General features: G+C 30.3%; 1 protein-coding gene across 5 annotated transcripts; it reads left to right on the top strand.

Annotated features, from left to right (window-relative positions):
• The first annotated feature begins 5,850 nt into the window (after positions 1-5,850).
• Positions 5,851-22,979, top strand: LOC119673914 (WD repeat-containing protein 44). Of its 5 annotated transcripts, none has more exons than XM_038085026.1 (11): positions 5,851-5,999; positions 6,065-6,269; positions 17,820-17,909; positions 18,064-18,202; positions 18,264-19,236; positions 19,289-19,489; positions 20,252-20,846; positions 21,329-21,460; positions 21,527-22,342; positions 22,406-22,534; positions 22,597-22,979. In XM_038085026.1, the coding sequence occupies exons 1-11, from the start codon at positions 5,914-5,916 to the stop codon at positions 22,750-22,752; spliced, it is 3,522 nt and encodes a 1,173-aa protein (XP_037940954.1). In that variant the 5' UTR covers positions 5,851-5,913; the 3' UTR covers positions 22,753-22,979. The 5 variants fall into 5 exon arrangements, with proteins under 5 accessions (XP_037940954.1, XP_037940956.1, XP_037940955.1 ...); XM_038085028.1 differs by having other exon boundaries at positions 18,309-19,236; positions 22,597-22,752; XM_038085027.1 differs by having other exon boundaries at positions 18,264-19,230; positions 22,597-22,752.
• The last annotated feature ends 524 nt before the right edge of the window (positions 22,980-23,503 follow it).

Here is a 23,503-nt window from a genome sequence, read left to right as displayed (position 1 = left end):
TTTTTTTAATTTTTGTATATTTTTGTTGGTTACCGCAACGTTACACATTCCCTCGTACAAAAGCACATCATCAACAGGAGTAAGTAAAGAGCACGCAAATGCCTTTTTGCACATATGTTGTGGCATGTGGCAGTAACTAAATGCCTCTTAAGCTGACCGCAATTTTTTCAAGCATGTCCATTTTAGCACAGATAAAACTCAACATAAATTCAAAATTAAATAATGAAAAAAACAAAAAAAAAAAACCATACAACACAAAACAAAATATAGTATATTATAAATACACATTTATACAGAAATATTATAGGAGTATTATATTAGAAGCAATAAAGAGAAGAACAAGGAACCAATAAACAAACAAAGGGAATAGAAATTGTACGTAGCAAGCCTGAAAAAGGATACCTAATGTTCATCCTTAAACTGTTTTTCAATCACGAACGCTGGCAGCAAAATAGAAAAATAAAAAAAAAAGTTTAAGCTTTTGTCTACGCAAGATTACAAACTGGGAAGGATGCACACTCACACATACATAAGCACACATACACCAATTAAAATTTCCTTTGAAAAACAAATTAAAGAACACACCGACGACTAAGCAATTCTGACAGAATCGCTAACGAAGATTGTTTCATAGTAGATACCTTGAGCAGGACCCGCGTGTTTGTCAATGTTCGTTAGTTCTGCAGCATCGAGTAACTATAGAATGACAATATTCGCTGCTTTTTGTAGCGAGTTTAGATAAGCCCATTCGACCAATTGTAGGTCGTAAAAAGTGCGTTTCATTTTTGTTTGCAGCTTCAGGCGATTTTCATGCAAACCTTGTAACACTTTTGGCTTTAGAAGGAAAAACATAGAAAGGATATTGGAAAATGTTAATAAGTGTTTTGAAGTTGACCGTATATGTAGTGCATAATTACTGCTCGTATGGATGTAAAATAACATTTCTAATTGCTATTATTGCAATTTTATTTAAAACAAAATTTTTCGACTCCTTAATATTACTAAGGGCTTTAGATACTAGGTTAGTTTAGATTATACCGGCGGTTCTAGAGGAATCCACTTAGGTCTATAGTCCCCTTTTGATACTAATAAATAAAACTTTTGATTTATAGATCTTCTAACAAAAAAAAAATATATGGAAAAAGAGAAATAGTTGCATTTTGCTGAGATCGCGAGAAAAAAAATATCCCAACCGATTGATCCTAATTTTATATGCTTTGTGGAAACAATTCATACCAAAATTCATTATTTTTATGTCAACAAAAATATGGTAATTAAAAAAATTAAAGAAGTTTAAAAATATTAAGCATCTATTGAATATACACGCCTATCAGCAATGTTTGTTCAAGTTGACGAATTAGTTGGTTATTGTAAAAGTTTACATATTAATTTAATAATTTTTGTGATGATCCTGTAATGTTTGAGCTTCAATGTTGTCTGGACGGAGAGTGATTTTCTCTTTTGTAAGCCGAGTTTTTTCATGGATTTAAGAACTTGAAGTTTTTTCAATATGGACACTACCAAAGAACTGACACTAACACTGTCTTGGCTCATTTCTGTTCAAAAATTCGTTTGAAAACATACAGTTGAACTCACACTACTTTTCAATAATTACTTATATGCTGTACTTTACATTTTCATCTGTCATCAATCTATTCTAGTAAAAATATCCTTCCTGAATATCTGCTGTGAATTGCGATAGCGCTTTTAATTCATTAGGCTAATGTCCTGGATACCACATGACTTGAACTATGAGCGTTCTTATTGCGCTCCATTTGAAACTACTTGAGCACATTCGTGCTTGATAGTGCTGTTTTATAGTTTCGGTTTTTCTTAGAAATAATCATAAGGAAAACCTTCATGTTCTGCATATTCAACAATTATGTGACAGTTTGGGGTGTTAAATATATTAGAGATATTCTACGATCCATATCTCTATTGCGACCGTTGAATATCTGTCATATGGCAGCCTATGTATTTTGTCTACTGTGCTTCAATATCAATCCAAGTAACCACCACAATTTCACACCTTGCTTTTTTTTGCGTGTATGTCCATTGGGAACTTTCAAGCAATAATACAGATTGCGTTATCAATTTGTCAAAAATCTCTTACAAAGTATTTAATTATATTAGTTTTAAATTTTGTATTTAATTATTCGTTAATAATTTTTTGAGTCTGCAAGTAACAGGAATCAAAATTGTGCCCTGCCAAATTTGAAGCTCAGAGTCAGCGCTCCTTAACCAACTGATCCAAAATCGTACTTGACTTTTTATGTTTGCATATTTTTCAGGAGTTTTGTTAATTTGATGTAATAGTTTTATTAACAAATTCACTTGCTGTGTTTATATTAGAATAAAATCATAAACCAGCTGTAAAATATTTAAATTAATTTATTTTTATTTTAATTTATTTATTATTTTTTATTTTTATTTTTAATTGTTAAATTTCAATACTATTCTGTTGTGTAGAGGCATTATTTGTGGCATGATTTATATATTATTTTTTATGTATAGAAACTAATCTGGGAACGTAATACTGAGAAAGTCATATTGATAATGTTACTCCACGATTCGCACAGGCGAGAATTTGAAACAAGAATATACAAAATATTTTAGCTCTTTCTTATAGAAATATTGCAGTTAAAAATAGAGATTTAAAGTAGACAAATTTTCCAATTCAGATCTATAAAAAATCTAACTTCTAACTAATTTGCAAATAAATTAGGTTGTACAATAAGAACTTTCGTAATGCACATATATACGATGGAGTATATTTTTTAGTTTCTTTTATTTACTACAAATGAATTTACGCATAATCAAGTCAATTTCGATGTATCGAAACTTTTGCACATAATATTCATATAGATTTGTTTCCATTTGGACTGCCTAACCGAGTTCCTTTGCCCACTTTTGCCGCATTGCCTTCTGAAACGCACCCAAAATAGCGAAATGCCATTATAAACAGAAACTCATACGCACAGTGGGACACACACACGCCATAGCAAACCCACAAGCAAATAAATTCTTTTTATGCTGCATTTGGTGGCTTTCTGTGTGAATTGAATTTGTTTTCTGAAGCTTCCCTCCTTTCCTTTGGCTTGTTTTTTTTTTGCTTGGGGTTTGTTGTTCTTGCCGCAAGGATTTTCCGAAATTCGTATAAATCGGTTCGAGAAGGTATTTTTGATTATGCCATTTTGTGAAATTGACTTTTGCATAAGTAAAAAGGTTTTAAGCGTCGATTTATTTTCTGTTGAATTTATAGTTTTATTAGCAAAAATTCAAATCCAACACAACCAAGAAACTGGGCTAACCGTCTAAGGATACACAAGGAAGTGTGCGTACACTGAGAAACACACTGACTTTCATTCATATAAAACACCATTCTAACAAGATTAGAATGAAATTTATTTGATATGAAATTTAGTTTAAACATATGCTACCAAGTTTAGACAAAAATTTGCATTTTATAAGAAAATTTTAAATGGAAACAACAGTCGATTTATGTTAAACAATGCAAAGATATATTACACATGTGTACATACAAAGATACATACATACCTATGTACATTAGAAAATTTAGATATAAAGAATTTTTGTTGAATTAAGAGTAATATAACAATGGTAAATTTATGTTTTATAAACTTAATTTTTTACACTAATGTAAGGTAAAGAAATCTTTATGGGACTGGGACTGGGACTTTATGACTCTGCATATAAAGACGATGTCTTAACAGTCTTTGAAAACTCTGTGAATGTCTGTGGGAGAAGTGCCCAATTCATCTCAATTCAATGTCTATTTCTCAAACTAAAAATTCTATTTGAAGGTAGTCGATTTCGTCGACTATAACCGATTTCGTCGACTAGAACCTATAACGTCCTTTCACCAATAAAAAAAGGAATATACAAAATTCTCTGCCACTTACGAATGTTTTTTCAAAATCTTAAACTTCTATCGCTCATATAAGCTCATCTACCACCGTGGCAATGGTGAAATTGATGTAATATAATTGAGTTCTAGCACAACTATATCTGTGAAAATGAAATAGCTTTATAATCACAAGACTTTAGCTCTATGCAAACGACTTAAGAAGTAGTTTAGCATAGATCCAGTCTTGAGCATTAGGCAGCAGCAATACAACCAACACCACGATGTCTACATACAGTTCAGCATCACGAAGATATACATATAGCTTCGCGTTACAATGGGTTTATGCAGCCGACCACCAATTCTAACATTCAAAACTGTAACACTGAATTTTACAAGTAACACGACACGGAGAATTCTTGATTACGTATTGGTGAGCATAGAGATAGAAGCAGCATCGTCGCTATAACATGCTGACTACAGCATGGGAACGACAATATATAGCAGCTGAATCAAGCGCGACGACAGTTTTGTCCATGCTTGATAAGAGTCAACAGTTTCACAATTTTGAAATAATGTAGAGCTTCGACGGTTCCGCTATTATCTAGTATTTTGGCAAACTCGCAGAAGCTTAAAATATCTCATTACTGCGAATATGATATGTTAACACATTAGCCCGGTACTATCACAATTATAGTCTTATACGTAACATGCACCAGCTCCGCCTAATCGACTTCAGTTGCTCTAAGAAACACTGGTAGTTAGCAATCAAAAATGACGCATCTCGTCACTGTAAGCTACACATAGCACAAACCATGTCCATCAGTAAACGACACATAATCATCTTTTTGTGTTAATCCTCTGACCTTCTTATTAAGAAGGAAGTATTGTGGCAGTTACACAGTATATATAAACACCGACGCTGGACAGACAAGGATAAATGGTTGAGTTCTTACTGAGCTCTTGTGAAGGTAACATCACCTCTACAAATCTTATATTAACACAGTTTTTTTTGGTTTATTTCGTAGTGAGCTCTTATAAGGGTAACATCGCCTCTACATATCTTATATTAACATGCTTTTTTTGAGCTAACTAAAGATAAATACAAATTGACTAACTATATATATAACTAATCAATCAGGTAGAGGTACAAATCTTCGGTGTAAGATTTCTTGATATAACATTGTATTAAAATAATAAGCCCATTAGTGTTATCACAGAATAAGAAACACGTAACTTGTTTAATTTTTAGATTCCCAACATTTTCTTAATATTACTAAAAAATTTTTGGTTGTATGATAAGTTTTATTTCAACAATAAAATATTTCAGTTATTTTTCAAACACTTAAATTGATTTGTTTTCTCAAAAAATAAATTTTCACAGCTAGATGGCGCATGTATTCACCTCGTGAAGGGTTGCATTTACAAATATTGTATTGTATATTCTTATGTTGAACTAAAAATTTCTGAAAATGAATGAAATGTTGCCTGAATTTTTACAAATTATTATCTTAAATAATATCCTATTTTTAAACTAGATATTTTTTCAACAAAGTAATAAAAAATACTTAAAAAACTCTGCATTAAATTCTTTACAATAATTAAGTACTTTGAGAAACAGTCGTATGTTTTTTATATTTGCAACTCTGTTTGCGTTGTGCTGTTCGCTCTCATTCAATCGCACACTCATTCTTGTTTTTACTTTAGATGACGTTTGTTGCGAAAACGGCAGTACGTTTTTTGTTTTAAGGAAGAAAATATATTTTCTACATTTAAAATGCAATAGTTATTATTTAGTTAAATTACCAAAAAAATAAAAATATATTTTGTGCGAAAATGTTAACAAATAGAAAATTTTTGGGTGAAATAATTTAAAAATATAGCAACAGCAAAAATAGTCAAATGTTAAAAAGTGAAACAAAAATGACGTAAATATTACAAATTTGCAAATAAATGAAAATAAAAGTGCAAAATTAAGAAAAAAATAAATTTAATAAAAATCAAAAAAATAAAAGTTAAGTTTAATATATTTTTTACGACACGTAATAATGAAAAATGAAACGGATTCGGAGGACAGCTCAGACGAGTTTTTTGACGCCGAGGATACGACACCAAATCGATTGTCCACGCTTAGGTGCGAGTGAAATAAATACAAAAAATTGTAAATGGATTTGCAATAATTCATTAATTTAATTGCAGTCGCAGATCGGTAATCGATGCAACACAATTGCCCCAAGAATTCCTATATCCCGATCCAGCTGTGCGCATCAATGCTTCCTCAGACAGCGACGCCACACCCATCGGAGCAGGAACTCCAGCTACCAGAAGTCCAACAAGTAGTTTAAGTGCACGCTGTCCTAAGCAGGATGTTTTCATTGAACCGAAACCTGTCCATCACGGCACGGTAAGTCAAAAACTCCAAACAAATAGTCCAAATGGTAGATCGATTGCCTTGCCCTATGTTGAGTGCTTAATTTGATTTGTTGTTATTGCTGTTGTTGTACTTGAAACTTTGTTGTTGGTGATTACTGCCTGTCAGGCAGTGTGGATGTTGTGGGTGGTGAATTGGTGTAGAATGGTTGGAGCCTGAGTGCATGAGTGACGTTTCTTGTTTGAAGTTTCTTCAAATGGTTTATTGATTTAAGCATTTTTGATGATTTTGAATGCTAAGACATTATTTGTTGTGCTCTTAAATGTTAAATGTTCCACCACAATTTCTACAGTTTGTTTATGACCAAAAATATTAAAGTTTACAGATTTCCTATTAATATTCAAGCCCACGCTTGCTAATTTCGTGTTTTACATACTAAAATATTTTTTGCATTTTTATTGCTTGTGTAGAAATATTAGCAAAAACTTTCAATTTTTTTTTTTCTTCGGATTATACTATTTCATAAATTCCGGCTTCGTAGAGCTTCAGTACATATAAATAAAAATTAGTCTTAGAATTAGTCTTTCCTTCCAGACTTCCAATAATCTTCTGATATTTAACAATGAATGGTAGTCTATTCTATCTATTAATCTATTGTAAGCTATTATGTGTCTATATCTATTTACCTTATTTTATATAATTTTCTCTATTAAATTATTTTCATTATATATAAATATCCGCATTATATAAATATCTCATAGAAAATTATTAAGCGCTTCATATTCATCATCGCATATATTATAAATTTTTAGCTTCTAAGAGTGTCTTCCTAAAGACGATCTTAAGAAGGAAGAATCAATTCTTCCTTCGTAAGAATCAATTCTTCCATCGTAAGAATCAATTCTTCCTTCGTAAGAATCAATTCTTCCTTCTTATGATCATCTTTAGGAAGACAATTTTGGAAGCAAAAAATTTATAATACATTAACAGAAAATAAAAATGCTTAGACTTGCATTTTTTTAAAACATTCCAATATGAAAGTCTATGAAATAATAATCCTAGTGTATATCCCAAACACAGATCTTCTTTAAAGAGTCTTCTCTTATACACCTCGCAAGTTGGGTTTATAATTTACTTTCATATCCGGGTGTATAGTAACAAATTGGCGTTTATAAGGTACTTAGGCTAAAGAAAAATGTCAACCGCCACTAAAACTAATCAACCGAAATTTTTAAAATTAATATGTACATCTATAGTAATGCTCTAAATTTTTAAAATGCAGAATTTCTATTGAATTCTGTCTAACACCCATAGTTTTACCTTTTATAAGATGTTAATTTTGTTTGTTGTTGTAGCCCGCAAGGATCAGTTCATGTAGCCCCTTTTGGGTGTGGTGAACGGCATGTATTCGCTGAACTTTAAAAGTCGATCTGGGGCATAGATCCAGTCATTTTATAACCCTTAACTTTGCTTCAATTTGTCTCTTGCTACTTGATAATGACTTAGTGGTGTTGAGTATTGCTGTTGGTTATGTGTTAAGGTTTGAAGTTATGAAGTGTGATGCTCGATCTTCTTTACATGTCAAGGCTAGTCAAAGCCTTTTGTAAGTGTGTCTTATATATCGCATTGTTATTGTTGTAATCCGTTGGGACCTGTAAGCATATAACATTAAAGCTCCAAGAACGGCCGGGTCTGCGCTCCGGAGCCACTCGTCGCCAGCGACGACTAAGTGCTGTTCCATAGAAACTTCACAAGCAGGTATATATCGCCGTTAGATGAGTAGGTTTGTATGTTATAGAAATTATACACCAATGATGAAGTGTAATATATAATATTATAAAACGTATGCGTAATATGCGCTTTTTGGTTGAAATGTTTGATTCACTATATCAGAATATTACTGCTAGTTAGTTATAATGTAACTGTAAATGACTGGAAGATTCCTAAATATTAAAGTTTTTCTATATAGTTTTATGAAGTTAATCTAGATAAACTGTAAGTATTCGGTGATAATTACAATTAATTTCAGAAATGAAAAAATAAAAACTAAATATTGATTATTTATTATTCATACTGAAATTATCTATATAGGTCTCAAGAGTTTGTTTTGTTTTGTTTAGTGATATAATCACATTTATGAAAATTTGAAAAATTGTAGTGAGCTTAAAAATTTTTTTTTATATATGGGTGACCTATTTTAAATCTCGTTAAAAAAAAAAAAACAATTCGACGGAATAAAATGTTTTGATAAAATAAATATTAATAATAAATTCCAAAAAGTAATGTGCATTTTAGTCATATTGGTTTTCACTACACAAATATATATTTATAAATAGTTTTTACCGATTGTTATAGAAACAAAAATCTATGAAGAAGTATCTATTATTTAGTATCTTCACAACATCTAAGTTTTTTTCGAAATATCATACAGTTTTGAATGAGAACCGAGTCTACTTATCGGTATCTTCTTGGAGGAAAGGAATAACTTCTTTAATTAAACTTTAAATTTTACCACAGTAAAATGGTGATATTTTCATTAATCAAAACGGTTGGATATTTTGGATATTTTTGAAAATATGATAAACCTTATTCAAGAGTTGCCTTTGTGAGATATAATTTCTGATATATTGACTTCATTTAGAGAGTAGATTGGATGGATTCAGCTTTCCAGAAGAAACTTGCCTGGCTTTCTTGCAAACATTGAAATGAGATTTGTAAAACACATTCATATCGGTCGTTGATGATTAGTAGGTTAGGTTATATAGTAAATCAGCACCTCTCTCACTCAAAGTTGTAAGAAGTATGATATACTCAAAGTTGCCTGGTAGATGGGAGTTACACTAACTGTTGTTATTTCCTAGTATTATTCTTTTTAAAGCAGTTTAAGATAAAGCTGTGTAGATCCGATATATCTATTTCCATAGTTTCAAATATGTTGATGATGGGTCGGATCGTGTAGGAAAGGATACTATTGTATTTGCAATAATCTATAGTTATGAATCGAGCATTATAGCATAGATTTAATAGATTGGATTAGTAGTCCATTTATCATAAATCTGTCATCAAAATATGAGTATTATTATATGTCTATTTCCGTAATATTAAATATGTTAATAATGGGTAGAATCGTGACGTACTATTGTATTTGAAATAATCTATAGTTATGAATGGAGCATTATAAGATACAGATTTGATTAGTAGTCCATTTATCATAAATCCATCATCAAAATATGAGTAGCATTTTAAAGTAACATTCCAATTAAATTGCTCAATATTTTATCGATCTATATATTGCCATAATCATTGTTCTTTGTTCAAAATTTTTTAAAAAATATTTTTAATATATATATATATCGTATGCATCAAGAAATATATATTAATAAGTCTTTTGCGTGAAAATCTTTGTAAATTTCTTAACCTTTCTCCCAATCTCTTTGTGGGAAATAAATCAAATTAAATCATGTAAAAAGTTCATTGCATCACAAAAAAACATTGCCAATTAAACAAATAATTTTACATGCTAATTATTTCTTACAAATTAAGTAATTTAATTAATTTGTCCATTAGACAAAAAAAAAAGTTCACTTTGTTTTGGTCTTTGAAGTAATTTGTATAAAATTCATTTCCCGATATTTTACTTTCTCACATTACCACACCGAATAATACATTAACCCCTTCACTCTATGCTCTGCTGTGATGATGTAGTATAATTCACAATTTCTTCAATTTGTTGTGTATTTATTCATTTATTAAAATTTTTTTAAATTGGAATTGGAATTGAAATTCCAAATCAATTTGTTACTATACACATATGTCGCTCGGTCGCTCTGTCTGTCTGACTATCTGTCTATCTGACAGATGGACGGACGCATACATAGCATTTCTCTGTTTATTTGTTTATAATTCAGTGGAACTTTTGCTTTGTTGCTGTTGGTGTCATTTGGAGTCATTAAATTGTTTATTTATTTTCCTAGTTTTTATTATTTTTTATTTCTTTGTATAAATTATGATTGAAAGTTGTGAATTAAATCGTGCACATGTGTTGAAATATAATATTTAACATATGATCGACGTTTTTGACCAATTAAAAAATAATTCCTCTAGCGCAAGAACCACCAGTCGGACAGTTTTGGTTTATGGAAATATTTTTATAAAATTTTTTAAAAAAACTTTCATTTTTTTTACTTGCCATAAAAAGCAATTTGAATTCCACTCAACACCGTTTCATATTTCATTTATCGTAAATAATTATAGTTAACTTAAAAATATTGTTTTATAAAATTCAAAATGTATTTCCGATCGTTAAAAAAGTTCCTAATAAAAAAACATAGTTAACTACACGTTTGACCTAAACAGAAAACAAAGTTAATGGGTCTCAAAAGTTGCAATTTTAAAACTAAATATGAATAATAATTAAAACCACAAAATTATTATATGGTCTATTAAGCTAAACTAATCTTATCTACTTTTTAAAACTGGTATATTGAGTTTGATACTGTCTTTCATTGATCTATGCGTTGGTCTAAAAATTAGTAGAGTGAACATATGCCGGAAGTTTGCTATTTATAAGAAAATAAATGTCATATAATAACTTTAATTAAAGCTTTTAACTAAATATTAGCTGAAAAATATATAATATCATTAACTAAACTGATTAAGTTATACAAACAATAATGCCAATTCATAGAACAAGCGTTGCAACAAGGTTTATCACCCGAAAAAAAACCTCTTGAATTATCAAAACCAGTGGCGGCGCTAGGATTCTCCGACGTCGTAGGTGTCTCGCAAAAAGTTTTTCTTAAAACCTTAACTACACTTACTAATTCAAGTAATCTGCCTTTGTTTGTCTGTTTTTAATGTCAGCTCTAAAGTAATGATTATAAAACATGATCTCATTTCTAAAGATATTAAGCAGTAATTAATATCCCCGAAATCGTTATTTTCATCATACTTTGATATACGAACTTTTACATAAATCCTACATTAGAACGTGCTTAAATTATAAACTCAGATTTCATGATCACATCACTTTACAAATTAATGAGTCATTTCAGTATTTAACACAAATCTACTGTGACAAAGCTTTTGTGTAAAAACTATAAAACTTATAACCATTAAATAAATGATATTATAAATATTAGTCATAACCTAAAATTGTCTTAAATTAGCACTTAAATATATATTATCTTAATGGATGGATAATATATGAACTCAGTTTAATATGTAATATATCTATCTGAATTAATGTCTTTTGACTTTAGTTAGTTTAGGAAAACATAGTGATTGTAGGGATTCCATATACTTATTGGACCATTATATTGCCTTAAAATTCTTAAAGACTTAAGTAGGCACTGTTAAGTCAATGGTCCAAGTTTGACGGGGTTTATTTACTGATACTTGCAATTCAAAAAATTATATGACGGATTAAACTAATGTATGTTTTCATGATGGGTGCCAAATGGTCGATAGCTCGCCAGCATCGCTGTTATTGTTGTATCTCGCATGGACCTATGAAATTCTAAAAGGGGCTACAGAAATTTGCACCGCCGTGAGTTTTGTCACTTCAATGCTAGCACTGTGCAGTTCTTAGTGGGATTTTCTCAAGTATCCCAGAGACTTTCGTTCTCAATAAATTATAGCTTGGCTACTTTAAAGTTTTCTTTTTATGCTGTGCTAATTTTAGAAAGTAATTTTGAATACGTTTTTAGGTAATTTTAATTAAGATTAGTATTTGTTCCATTTTTGTGAATGTTACTAATACTTATCTAGCTCATTCTTGTTATTCGCATTTTTATTTTCTTATATTCCCTACTGTATTGGAACCTAAATCTATGATATTGTGCATTGGTTACTGAACTCAGCTGTGCATTAGTTACTGAGCTCAACTAAGCATTGGTTACTGAGCTCAGCTGAGCATTGATTACTGAGCTCAGTTGAGCATTGATTACTGAGCTCAACTAAACATTGATTACTGAGCTCCGCTGAACATTGATTACTGAGGTTTGCTGAGCATGGTTTACTGATCCCAACTAAACATTGATTACTGAGCATTGAATATTGAGCTCAGCTAAGCATTGATTACTGAGCTCAGCTGAGCATTGGTTACTGAGTTCAACTAAGCATTGGCTACTGAGCTCAGCTGAGCATTGGTTTTTGAGCTTAACTGAGCATTGGTTACTGAGCTCAGCTGAGCATTGATTACTGAGCTCAGCTGAGCATTGATTACTGAGCTCAGCTGAGCATTGATTACTGAGCTCAGTTCAGCATTGATTACTGAGCTCAGTTCAGCATTGATTACTGAGCTCAGCTGAACATTGATTACTAAGCTCAGTTGAGCATTGATTACTGAGCTCTGCTGAGCATTGATTACTGAGTTCAGCTGAGTATTGATTACTGAGTTCAGCTGAGCATTGATTACTGAGCTCAGTTTAGCATTGATTACTGAGCTCAGTTCAGCATTGGTTATTGAACTCAGCTGAGCATTGGTTATTGAGCTCAGCTGAGCATTGGTTATTGAGCTCAGCTGAGCATTGGTTATTGAGCTCAGCTGAGCATTGGTTATTGAGCTCAGCTGAGCATTGGTTACTGAGCTCAGCTGAGCATTGATTACTGAGCTCAACTAAACATTGATTACTGAGCTTAGTTGAGCATTGATTACTGAGCTCTGCTGAGCATTGGTTATTGAGCTCAGTTCAGCATTGATTACTGAGCTCAGTTCAGCATTGATTACTGAGCTCAGCTGAGCATTGGTTATTGAGCTCAGCTGAGCATTGGTTATTGAACTCAGCTGAGCATTGATTTTTGAGCTTAACTGAGTATTGGTTACTGAGCTCAGCTGAGTATTGATTACTGAGTTCAGCTGAGCATTGTGCTGCTTAACTCGCTTTGATTTTGTACTGCGTTTGCATAGCGCAAGAATAGTAGCGTTATTTTCGGAAAAGTTTGGTTTAATGCTGATTTCGTAGATTTCTTATTAAAATGAGTTACCATTTTTTCTTGAATATATAATTAAATGCATATTCTGACAGAATTCTACTAACGTTACTTTGCTTACTTAACGAATCAATTGAAAAATATCTTAGGAGACGGAGTATTAATTTTATTAATTAATAAATTATTATTTTTGTTCATACTAAGCCAGCTTTAAGTGTACGTATTTTTTAAAGCTCGATATCAATCTTAATGCAAACAGTAGCAGTTAGCCATGGCTGCTAGGGTTTATTAGTTATAACTTCCATAAGATCTTTGGTGTCAAACGTAATAAAAAAATAATTTCAACCACAATGTATCTGTGAAGTTTATTGTTTAAATAATAAATATCTCAGCTTTTATTCACACACATTTACATTACATGTTTTTTATTTGATTTTTAATGATATGTTCAATAAATCATTTTACATTATGTGAAGTATTTGCTCGTAACAATTTTTTTTAATTTATCTGAACTTTGGATAGATACAATATTTGTTTTCAATTACATAAATGGTATCAAGGGTATCAGGGTTATCAACTACATTCGCAATTAATGTTTTTATTATAGAACTAGTTAAGTTGAAGCTGTTAACAAAGCGTCATTCTGACGGTTTAGTGTCTTGTTATATTTAAGATACAACGAGTAAATATTTATCTAACCAAACGCTTGTCAAATCGAATCTTACAAATTAATATAAAAAAAATGTGTTTATGGGAAAATTTGAAATGTATTTATGGGAAAATTTGAAAATAATTGATTATTTTTATTTCTATAAAATTTTGTGTAATTTATTTTGATGAATAATTTTTGATTTTCATTTGGGAACTTAAAGCATTAAAATAAATATTTAAATAATTTCTAAAAATAAAACTAAATACTAACAAATGTTATTCAATCGTTTTAACCACAATCTGAATTTTATCTTCCTATCGGCTAGTGAGTGGTTGATATATTAACAAATAAAGATTAAACGCTATTCAAAGGCAAATTTATTTAATTTGTATATATTGTATATAATTTTTTGTTAATTTCTTCACTCCATTTAATTGGGTTGGTTACCCAATTTAAGCGTCCAAATGCCGGTTAATTGCATTCAATATTTCAGTAGTGTGCTTTCCTTATCTCTGCGATAAGATTAAAATATTATACATTATGCCGGCGTGTTCACAAGGTATTTCGAAATTATTTATTTGTAATATAATTAACTGACATTCCAAATCGAAAACATACGTTTTCAATTAAATAGAAAAAACTTCTCCGATTTCCAAATGGTCTCCCAAGAAATATACAAATAAACAATTATGAATTTTTCATTGAAAAATGATCTACAAGTCAAGGTTACCTCACTTCACTTCATTTCACTTCACTTTACGTCGATCGTCCAAGTGAAAGTTGTTTATTTATTACGATTGTATCTATTGTTTACAATTGTATATTATGTATTGTATCTGCAAGGGATTTACTCATAGCTCATTGCTTATATATTGTATGTTATAATAAATAAATTTCGTAATTAATTTTATTTTTTGAATACATTTTGAATTACATTTTTCTGCCATTCATTGCTGCCAATAAAACTAGAAATGACATAAAAAGTATAAAGTATACGAATAAAAGCCCATCGCGGCATTTTTTTTTACCATTTTTCACTTTGTTTTGTTTGTTGAATATCCGCTGAATGGTCTTGATTCAAAAAATAGTTGATGACTATTTAACTAAATATTTACATAATATTTTTTATTTAATTTAAAATATGATTTTGATTTATATTCGCTTCAAAACATGTTTTCAGTTGAACTTAGTGTGTATAAATATTTTTGTATACGTAATTTCCTCTTATTTTATTGTTTAAAAACTTATCTGGTAAACTAATATGTACTTAATAGATTGCTTACTTTACCTCTTTATATATTTATTAAAGAAAATTCTATTAGAAACGATTGAAACAAGTACTTTAATGAGAAATAAGTGCGTAAAAGTTTCCCATCATATTTTTGGCACGATGACTTCATTCCGAATTTCCGATCTCCGCGGTTTGACAACGGAATTTGGTAAATTTAACTATTTTCACCAAATTCCATTACGCTACATGTCCATAAAACTTGGTTCTTGATATAGCCGAACTTAAAGCTGAACATCTAGGTGTTTATCAAACGTCTATGCGTAATCAATTTATATGTTTACTATACTAATTGCTTTTAGATATCGTGAGACTATGTTTTACTTTCATAATCAATGTAAAAATTTAATATTTTAAACCCCAATATCTCGAGAATCAACCTATTTCGGTATATTTCGCATTGAAAGAAGGTGGTCCAAATATTGAAATTAATCAAAATTAGTAAAACAACTTTCTTATCCTTTCTTTAAATTATTGTCTGTCTGAAGCTAAAATACAAATGTTGTTATATATATAGATACAATAGACATTTTTACTATATCTCAACTAAAGTTGAAAGTTATTATTCTTACCTGCCTACTGCTTTGAAAAAGATAATTTTTCTATCATTTACAATATCGGATTCTCTTATTATTTTTACAAAATTGGTTTATTTTCATATTTCATATCATAAAGATTTAAATTTACGATATGAATTAAAAACCATTATGGGCTCTAAATGATACCAGTTTTAGTATTACTCACTTCTGGCTGAAAAAGTATTTTGTAGGCATGAACTTTGCCTTTTGTGCGTAGCATGTGACTTATGGCATATGACATCATATGGGCAACCACCTATTCACGTTATTTGTTTAGTTTGTTTATATATATTAGCAACTATTTCTATAGATAATTAAATATTAGCATCGAGGCAATAAAAAATTAATATTCCCTCTATACTTTTCTACATTACTATTAATTAACTAATTAATCACAATAAATTGAATTATTTTACTATTCTTCCATTTCCGCTTTGTAGTTGTAATTCTAAAAGTGATTACATATAAATCTAAATACATGATACTAGAGCTACTGCATCGGACTATGTATATAACATAACATATAATATATGATATACCTATTCTTTAAAAGATAAAAAGTTTTTAATGTCCCAAAATCAGTTTTATTTATTCGGTTATATATAGACTATTTATATATGATTAGTATATAGTTATTAAAAAACGATATACTGACAATTAAAGTACAAAGTCCTATTTTTTTGTTGTAATCAATTTATGTTAAAAAAGTTTTGATTTAGGGAGTGCCTTCTTATGGCCTCTGATAAAGAGGGTTGCATATATTGAAGGAAAAACCTTTTGTATATAAATTTTTTTCAAAAAGTCTGGAAATTTTATATTCAGATTTTGGGCATTCAGGAGTTTCTATTAGACTATAATCCACTTTTACCAGTCTAGATACATAGTGATATTTTGTGTTGGAGACTTATCAAACTAGTCCATTCTCCCTTCTAGTATTGGTTTCCTATGTATTTTCCCTATTATTAGCTGCTTTAGTGACGTTAAATGTATATATAAATTCTCTTTTTTTGAAGAAAAACGTCTCTTAAGACGTAACTTATTTTAGTCTTAGTTCTGTTACCTGAAATTTTCCTATGCTATGGCACTGAAATGAGATATAGTGGTAGCTGACAGAAGTCTGCGATACTTATTAATTGGTTGAAGTTTGAGTTGCTTTTATATCTGAAGGTTTGGAGATATACCAATCTGCTTGAAATGTATATCGTTTGCTTTTTAAGTTGTGGACTATTTGTTAAAATTTTCAGCATTCAATAGTTAGTTAGTTAGTTAGTTAAAGTGGAGGAAGAAACGCACCCTCCTCAATTAGTTCGCAATGATGAGTAGAATAATGGACTAGTAAGAACCAGCCAGAAGCATTAATAAATGTGAGTGTCCGGCCAATATTAATGTTCGAAATATCTCTGAGTGTGTTAAAGAAATGGAAATCTAAAAACTTAAGCTTAGTTTTGTATAAGCCTGAACATAGACACATCAGGTGTTCTGGTGCCTTTCCTTTAAGCACCGGTAGACATATGGTACAGGAGATACTATAGGATAGACCGAGCTTAGCCTCATGCCGTTCTATGGTTCAGTGTTCTGTTAAAATAACTGTTTGAAAAATAATCATTTTTAGATTTTTAATGATTTTAGGTGTTTATATAATATTTGAAAAAGAAATATAGTTCCTTTACTGTCCAAAAACAAACAAAAAATTAATATCTAAATAAAAATCAATATTTTAAAGACAATGATGTTTGCACAGCAATTGAATCCAGTTTAAAAGTTTGACCTTAACTCTATTCAATTTAACTCAACGAATGAAGTTTAATAATCTGTAATTAATAATTTCTTTTGATTAATGGAAAATGATGTGTTATCTGCTGCCTTCACTCAATCAAAATTTATCATATATTATTTGTATTTTTACCAACCTATAAATTCCTTAATTTTTGTTTTTGAATTATAATAAATTTAATTTTATGTTTAAATTAGTAATTTGTAAGTATTTTTGTTTGTAATTTATTTAAATTTGTGTAATTTTGATTTCTTTTATTTTCATATGTTATTTGTTGTCTACGTCAATCTACCTCATGAAATTAAAAATAAAATTAATATTAAAATCACAACCAAACAATTCGTTTTTACTCGTATAGTATGGTAGAAAGCGCTTTCACGAGCTACGTCAATGCATGAATAATGATGAAGATGATAATCCTGGAAATACACTCACGCCTGATTCTCAGGTATTATCGCTTAGATTTCTTAGTAAACTTAATTGTTTTGTTTAACCGTTAACTATATTAAATGTCTAATCCTTAAAACTGTATATGTTAAATGTTAATTGTTATTTAATTTTTATTATAAACATTTTAACTAAACTTTTTGTTTATTTAACAGAATAGCTCCACAGATGGAGTATTCACAAATCGTCCCACACATCCTTTCAAAGTGATTGAAAATGATACTGTTAGCATACAAAGTATGACATCCTTGGGACGCGTTGGACGAATATTAGCAGGTACTATTGATCCGTCAGGTAAGTTAAATGTGATATTTATTATATCCTATCTCTCTATATCTTTGTAACTTTGTTATAGCCATAAGTGTTGATCGTGAAACTATAACATCTTCCAATTCATCAGGTAATTCACAGCAATTGCAGTTACAACAGCAACAGCAACAGCAACAGGCGCAGCTACAGCAACAGCAATTACAACAACAACTTATAAATAACGGAAATATAAATTCAGCATACACATTCGCCACAGAAACCGCTGCCATCAATAGTAATAGTAATAGTAACAATTTTCACACAAGTGCACCCCATTCACCCGCTTCTATTGGACGTAATAACATTCATACAAAAAGTGCAATAAAACATGCTTCTCCAACACATAGTATGGCTACAACAACAGCATCGACAGCTGTGGCGCCACTAAGTAAAATAATATTGCAAGAACCTGATGTTATAGCTAGTACAAAACTGGCACATTCTAAAACTACTGACTCGATTACTTCAAGTGGTCCGATAGCGCCACCTAGACGTAAAAAGAAATCTCGTAAGGTATCGTCCAGTTCTACAGAGCAATTTAATGATGGTATGCGTTTGCCGACTGTTGATAATGAGGACACAGACAGTGATACACGCTCGGTGCAAAGTGTGCGCGACGTACAGCAGATGTTGCGTGATGACCTAGTAAAAGAAATTGAAAGCTCTTGGGTTGATAGGAGTACGTTAGCGAGTGGCTTGCAGAGAGCATCATCAAAAACGTCATACAGTGGTTTGAATTCGCATAGTACTCTTATTGCTTCCTCTTATGGTAATGGTATTGTTACAATGTCTATGGCGTTTTCAACTGGACCGTCCACAAGCACAGCAAATTCAGTGTCCTCTGCTTCGTTAGCACAAACTTCAACATGTAATACAAGGCCTGTAACTACAGCAGCACTTGGTGGTTCCATTAATCGTATTTCACATTCATTAGGTAACAGTTCCACTTCAGTTTACTCAAAACCGAGTCCGTCAAATTCTGCGAAAAGTAATTCTGCACCTGGTCGAGTTCGGTACTTGTAAGATTATAAAGCTTATGACTAGAATTTAAATTTAGTTTATCATTTACAGCTCGATCGATCCGACACAAGGGTTAAATATTTTCAAAGCAACACAAGGTGGCTATGTCGTACAACCGCGTGATGAACAATGTAACAAAGCTGAAGGTCCAACACAAGAAGAAATTGAACGTATGGAACAACTCTTAGTTAATAGTACGATGAGACCAAAACTATCTGGTACTGGATCGAATAGTTTAGGCAGTGCCACAAGGTTAAAATTTTTTTTAAAATATTTATTTAATAATGATACATAAGAATAATTAAGACAGAGCATTTTAATTATTTTAGTGCGCTATAGAAGACTTTAGATAAGAAAGATTTGCTTGCGTCAAAAGCCCTCAGATGATGTGTAATATATAGTTATTATGTAAAAACTATTTTTTTACTCATTCTATTGTTGTTGTAAAGTATATTAAGTTATTATCTGATTTTGTCTATAATGTCACTGATAGCGTAATATACATAATTTGTTCAACAGAACTTATATAACTTATTTCTTTCTAATTTTTAATATATTATATATATTAGATTCAGGTTTGTTAGGTCTAATCCACACAAAATTAATAAGAAAATCTAAATATATTTGAAATCTATATTGTATAAGCTTAACAAGAATAAAATAGGTTTAACTATACAATAATATAAAAAAAACTATATTGGCCGTAATTTATCTGTTTATGTGTTTCATTATACACTAAATTAAATCCAAATGACTTTGGTTCAGTATTTTTAAAGTTGCAATATCTTTAATGCTAATTTTCTTATCTTTCTCTTATTCATATTATGTGTATAAATAACATTATACACTTTCTTATCTCTCCTTAATGTAGTTTAAGATGTAGAAAAAGATTTCACATATGAAAGAAAATATAAAAATAGAGCATTATCTCAATTAATGTACTTTTATTTATAAATTGTTTAATTTGTGTATTAAATTGTTATTTATATTAATAATTAATTGTAAATTTTTTAGGTATCCATCAATGCTTTATCGAAGCAATAATGAAAAAGAGCGACGCAAGTCAGCTGGAGATGAGGATGTGCTCAAACAGATGAATATTTATGTGCGTACACGCACAAGCTCTGGTAAACAGTTAACCGATTTTGAGATACTCGAACAAGTTCCTGTTAAAAATCTCGATACAGGTGAAAATATGACATTATCCGAAGTACGTCCACCACCCGTGCCAGAAGGCTGGAACCCATTATCTTTGCATATACTCAAATTAACGTCTCATTTGGAAGTGATACAAAAAGAATCGGATGAGGAAAGCGTTATTGGTATACCGCCAAGTAGTGAAGGTCAGCAACCCGATGAGGAGGAAGGCGAAACTGAAGATGGCAGTAGATTAAAAAAGAAAACTGCACGTATTAAGCGATTTTTTGGTTCCACTATGCGCAAAACAGTGGATAAAGCGAAGTCATTGGCTTCTGAAGTTTCACATGCACGTCACAAAGAGGATGTGGCTGATATTGTTGATGTTATGAATCCTGAGCAAAATATCAAAATTAAAGCATCTTCCACTAATAAAGGACCTTATGAATTTACTAAACTGCAACATGTACAGGTGACTAACATTATAAACATTATATAGACGTTAATTTTAGTATCTTAATTATATTTGTTATAATTGTTTATATAATAGTTTTTTCTTAAATTTTTAGTTTTTTATGATTATATTAAATTTTTTTATAGTGATATATATAAATTATAAGTCATTTATTATAAATCATTATTATTAATTAAGTAAAGTTGCTCAATTACTTGCTAAGGGAAAGCAAACTTATTTCATTTATTATGTATGTTTATTTTTCTTAAAGATATAAACATTATATATCAATTTATTGTTATACTTTCTTATGTCAATATATTATTGGTATATATCTGTCTTATACCAATAAATTTTTTATAAAAATTAAAACTATGTACATATTAAATATAAATTCAACTAAAATCTTGAAAAATAATAATTAATATTTTTTCTTTTGAAACTGATATTAAATTTGTTACTTACAATTTTTATTTTATTCGTATTATTATTTTAAATAGGATTTATGTGGAGAACATACTGGCGCTGTTTGGTGTATGAAATTCAGTTCTTGTGGACGACTTTTGGCAACTGCTGGACAAGATAAAATTCTACGTATTTGGGTTTTAAAAGATGCCTATCCATTTTTTCAGGTAAATTATATTTTCTCTTTTTTTAAATCTTATGTGCTGAACATTTATTTTTCAAAAATCTTATAGGACATGCGTACAAAGTATAATGCCGATCAGAAATCCTCACCCACACCTTCACAGGAATCATTGGCGCAGCACTCAGCGGAAGAAGCAATTGCAATGGCAGCTGCTGCAGAAAAATGTACAGGTCCGTTCATGCCGAAAGCTTTTTGCAGTTATATAGGACATACGTCGGACTTGCTTGATGTATCTTGGTCGAAAAATTATTTTATACTTTCAAGTTCTATGGATAAAACAGTCCGTCTATGGCACATTTCTCGTAAAGAGTGTCTTTGTTGCTTTCAGCATATTGATTTTGTCACTGCGATTGCTTTTCATCCACGTGATGATCGTTATTTCCTAAGTGGTAGTTTAGATGGTAAATTACGGTTATGGAATATACCCGATAAGAAGGTTGCACTTTGGAATGAAGTCGATGGACAAACCAAATTAATAACTGCTGCGAATTTTTGTCAAAATGGACAATTTGCTGTTGTTGGTTCATATGATGGGCGTTGTATATTTTATAATACTGATCAGCTTAAGTATCATACGCAAATACATGTACGTTCGACACGTGGTAAAAATCGTATTGGACGTAAGATTAGTGGTATTGAACCTATGCCAGGAGAAGACAAAATACTTGTTACTTCAAATGACAGCCGAGTGCGTTTATATGATTTGAGGGATCTAAATTTATCATGCAAATACAAAGGATACCTTAATGTATCCTCACAAATAAAGGCATCGTTTAGTCATGATGGTAAATATATAATTGCTGGCTCAGAAAATCAGTGTATTTACATATGGAAAACAAATCATGATTATTCGAAATTAAGTTCCGTAAGTTTATTCAAGAATATTTAAATTTTAAAAAATATTAATTAAATATTGATTTTAATTTAGGTACGTCGCGATCGCAGTGATTTTTGGGAAGGAATCAAAGCTCACAATGCTACAGTTACTTGTGCCATTTTCGCGCCACATCCAGAGGCCATCATTAAACCTGAACCAGATGAAATTTCTCACGCAAAAGTGAGTTTTCGTTATAAATAATTGATTTGTATATTATTTTTATGTATATCTTTTTTTTCCAGCTACAAAATAATCAACCCGATCCACTTGTTGAACAACATAAAAAAGGTTGTGGCTATGTAATGGTTAGTGCCGATTTTAACGGTGCTATTAAGGTTTTTATAAATAAAACAAAACCCAAACATAGTAGTTTACCTTATACAGCGATAGCAGATTAAGCTTATAATCAAAAAAGAACAAAAAAACTCGCGTTATGGGAAATAGTATATTTTTTTAACTTTAAATTAAAAATTAAATTTGAATTTAAATAATATGCAAATCAATCGGAAAAATGATAAGCAAGTAAATGCACTACGCAAAAGCAACTGATATCACTTCTTAACAAACATTAAATAAGTTTTAATTTCACTTTCTTTCATTATTGCAAACATTTACTAAATTATTAGAAATAGAGTAATTAATATTTTACAAAAAAATTTAAAAGTGTGTATCGATATATATATATAAACTATCAGCATGCAAATATAATAGATATGTCATATTAACAGATATATTATTTAAAAAGCAGTTAAATGAAGTACTAACGAATACCTTATATGAAATCAAAATATTATATATATATATATATATATATAGTATATACTAGTATATAAATAGTAATTTTTGTTATTCAGCAACACTAACTCTAATCAAAACTAAGCGAATGTATAGCGATAAAACTGATTATTTCAATATTGAATATTTATTACAAAATTTTGGTTAATGTTATATATGTGTCGACTGTTTCGTAAACCTTCATGGAATTCAGAAAACACAAATCCTAATAAGGTGCTTTTACCACTGAAATGCGTAAGGTTTAAAAAAATAAAGAATTTGAATTTTTTGGGACACCCTAATGTATATTGTAAATCACTACAATAAGCAGTAGATAAAAATCTAAGCCATTTGCCATCGACAACTAAGTGCTGC

The sequence above is a fragment of the Teleopsis dalmanni genome, chromosome 2 (assembly GCF_002237135.1).
Source record: "Teleopsis dalmanni isolate 2A chromosome 2, ASM223713v2, whole genome shotgun sequence".
Taxonomy (NCBI): domain Eukaryota; kingdom Metazoa; phylum Arthropoda; class Insecta; order Diptera; family Diopsidae; genus Teleopsis; species Teleopsis dalmanni.
This window is presented reverse-complemented; position numbering and strand designations above follow the sequence as displayed.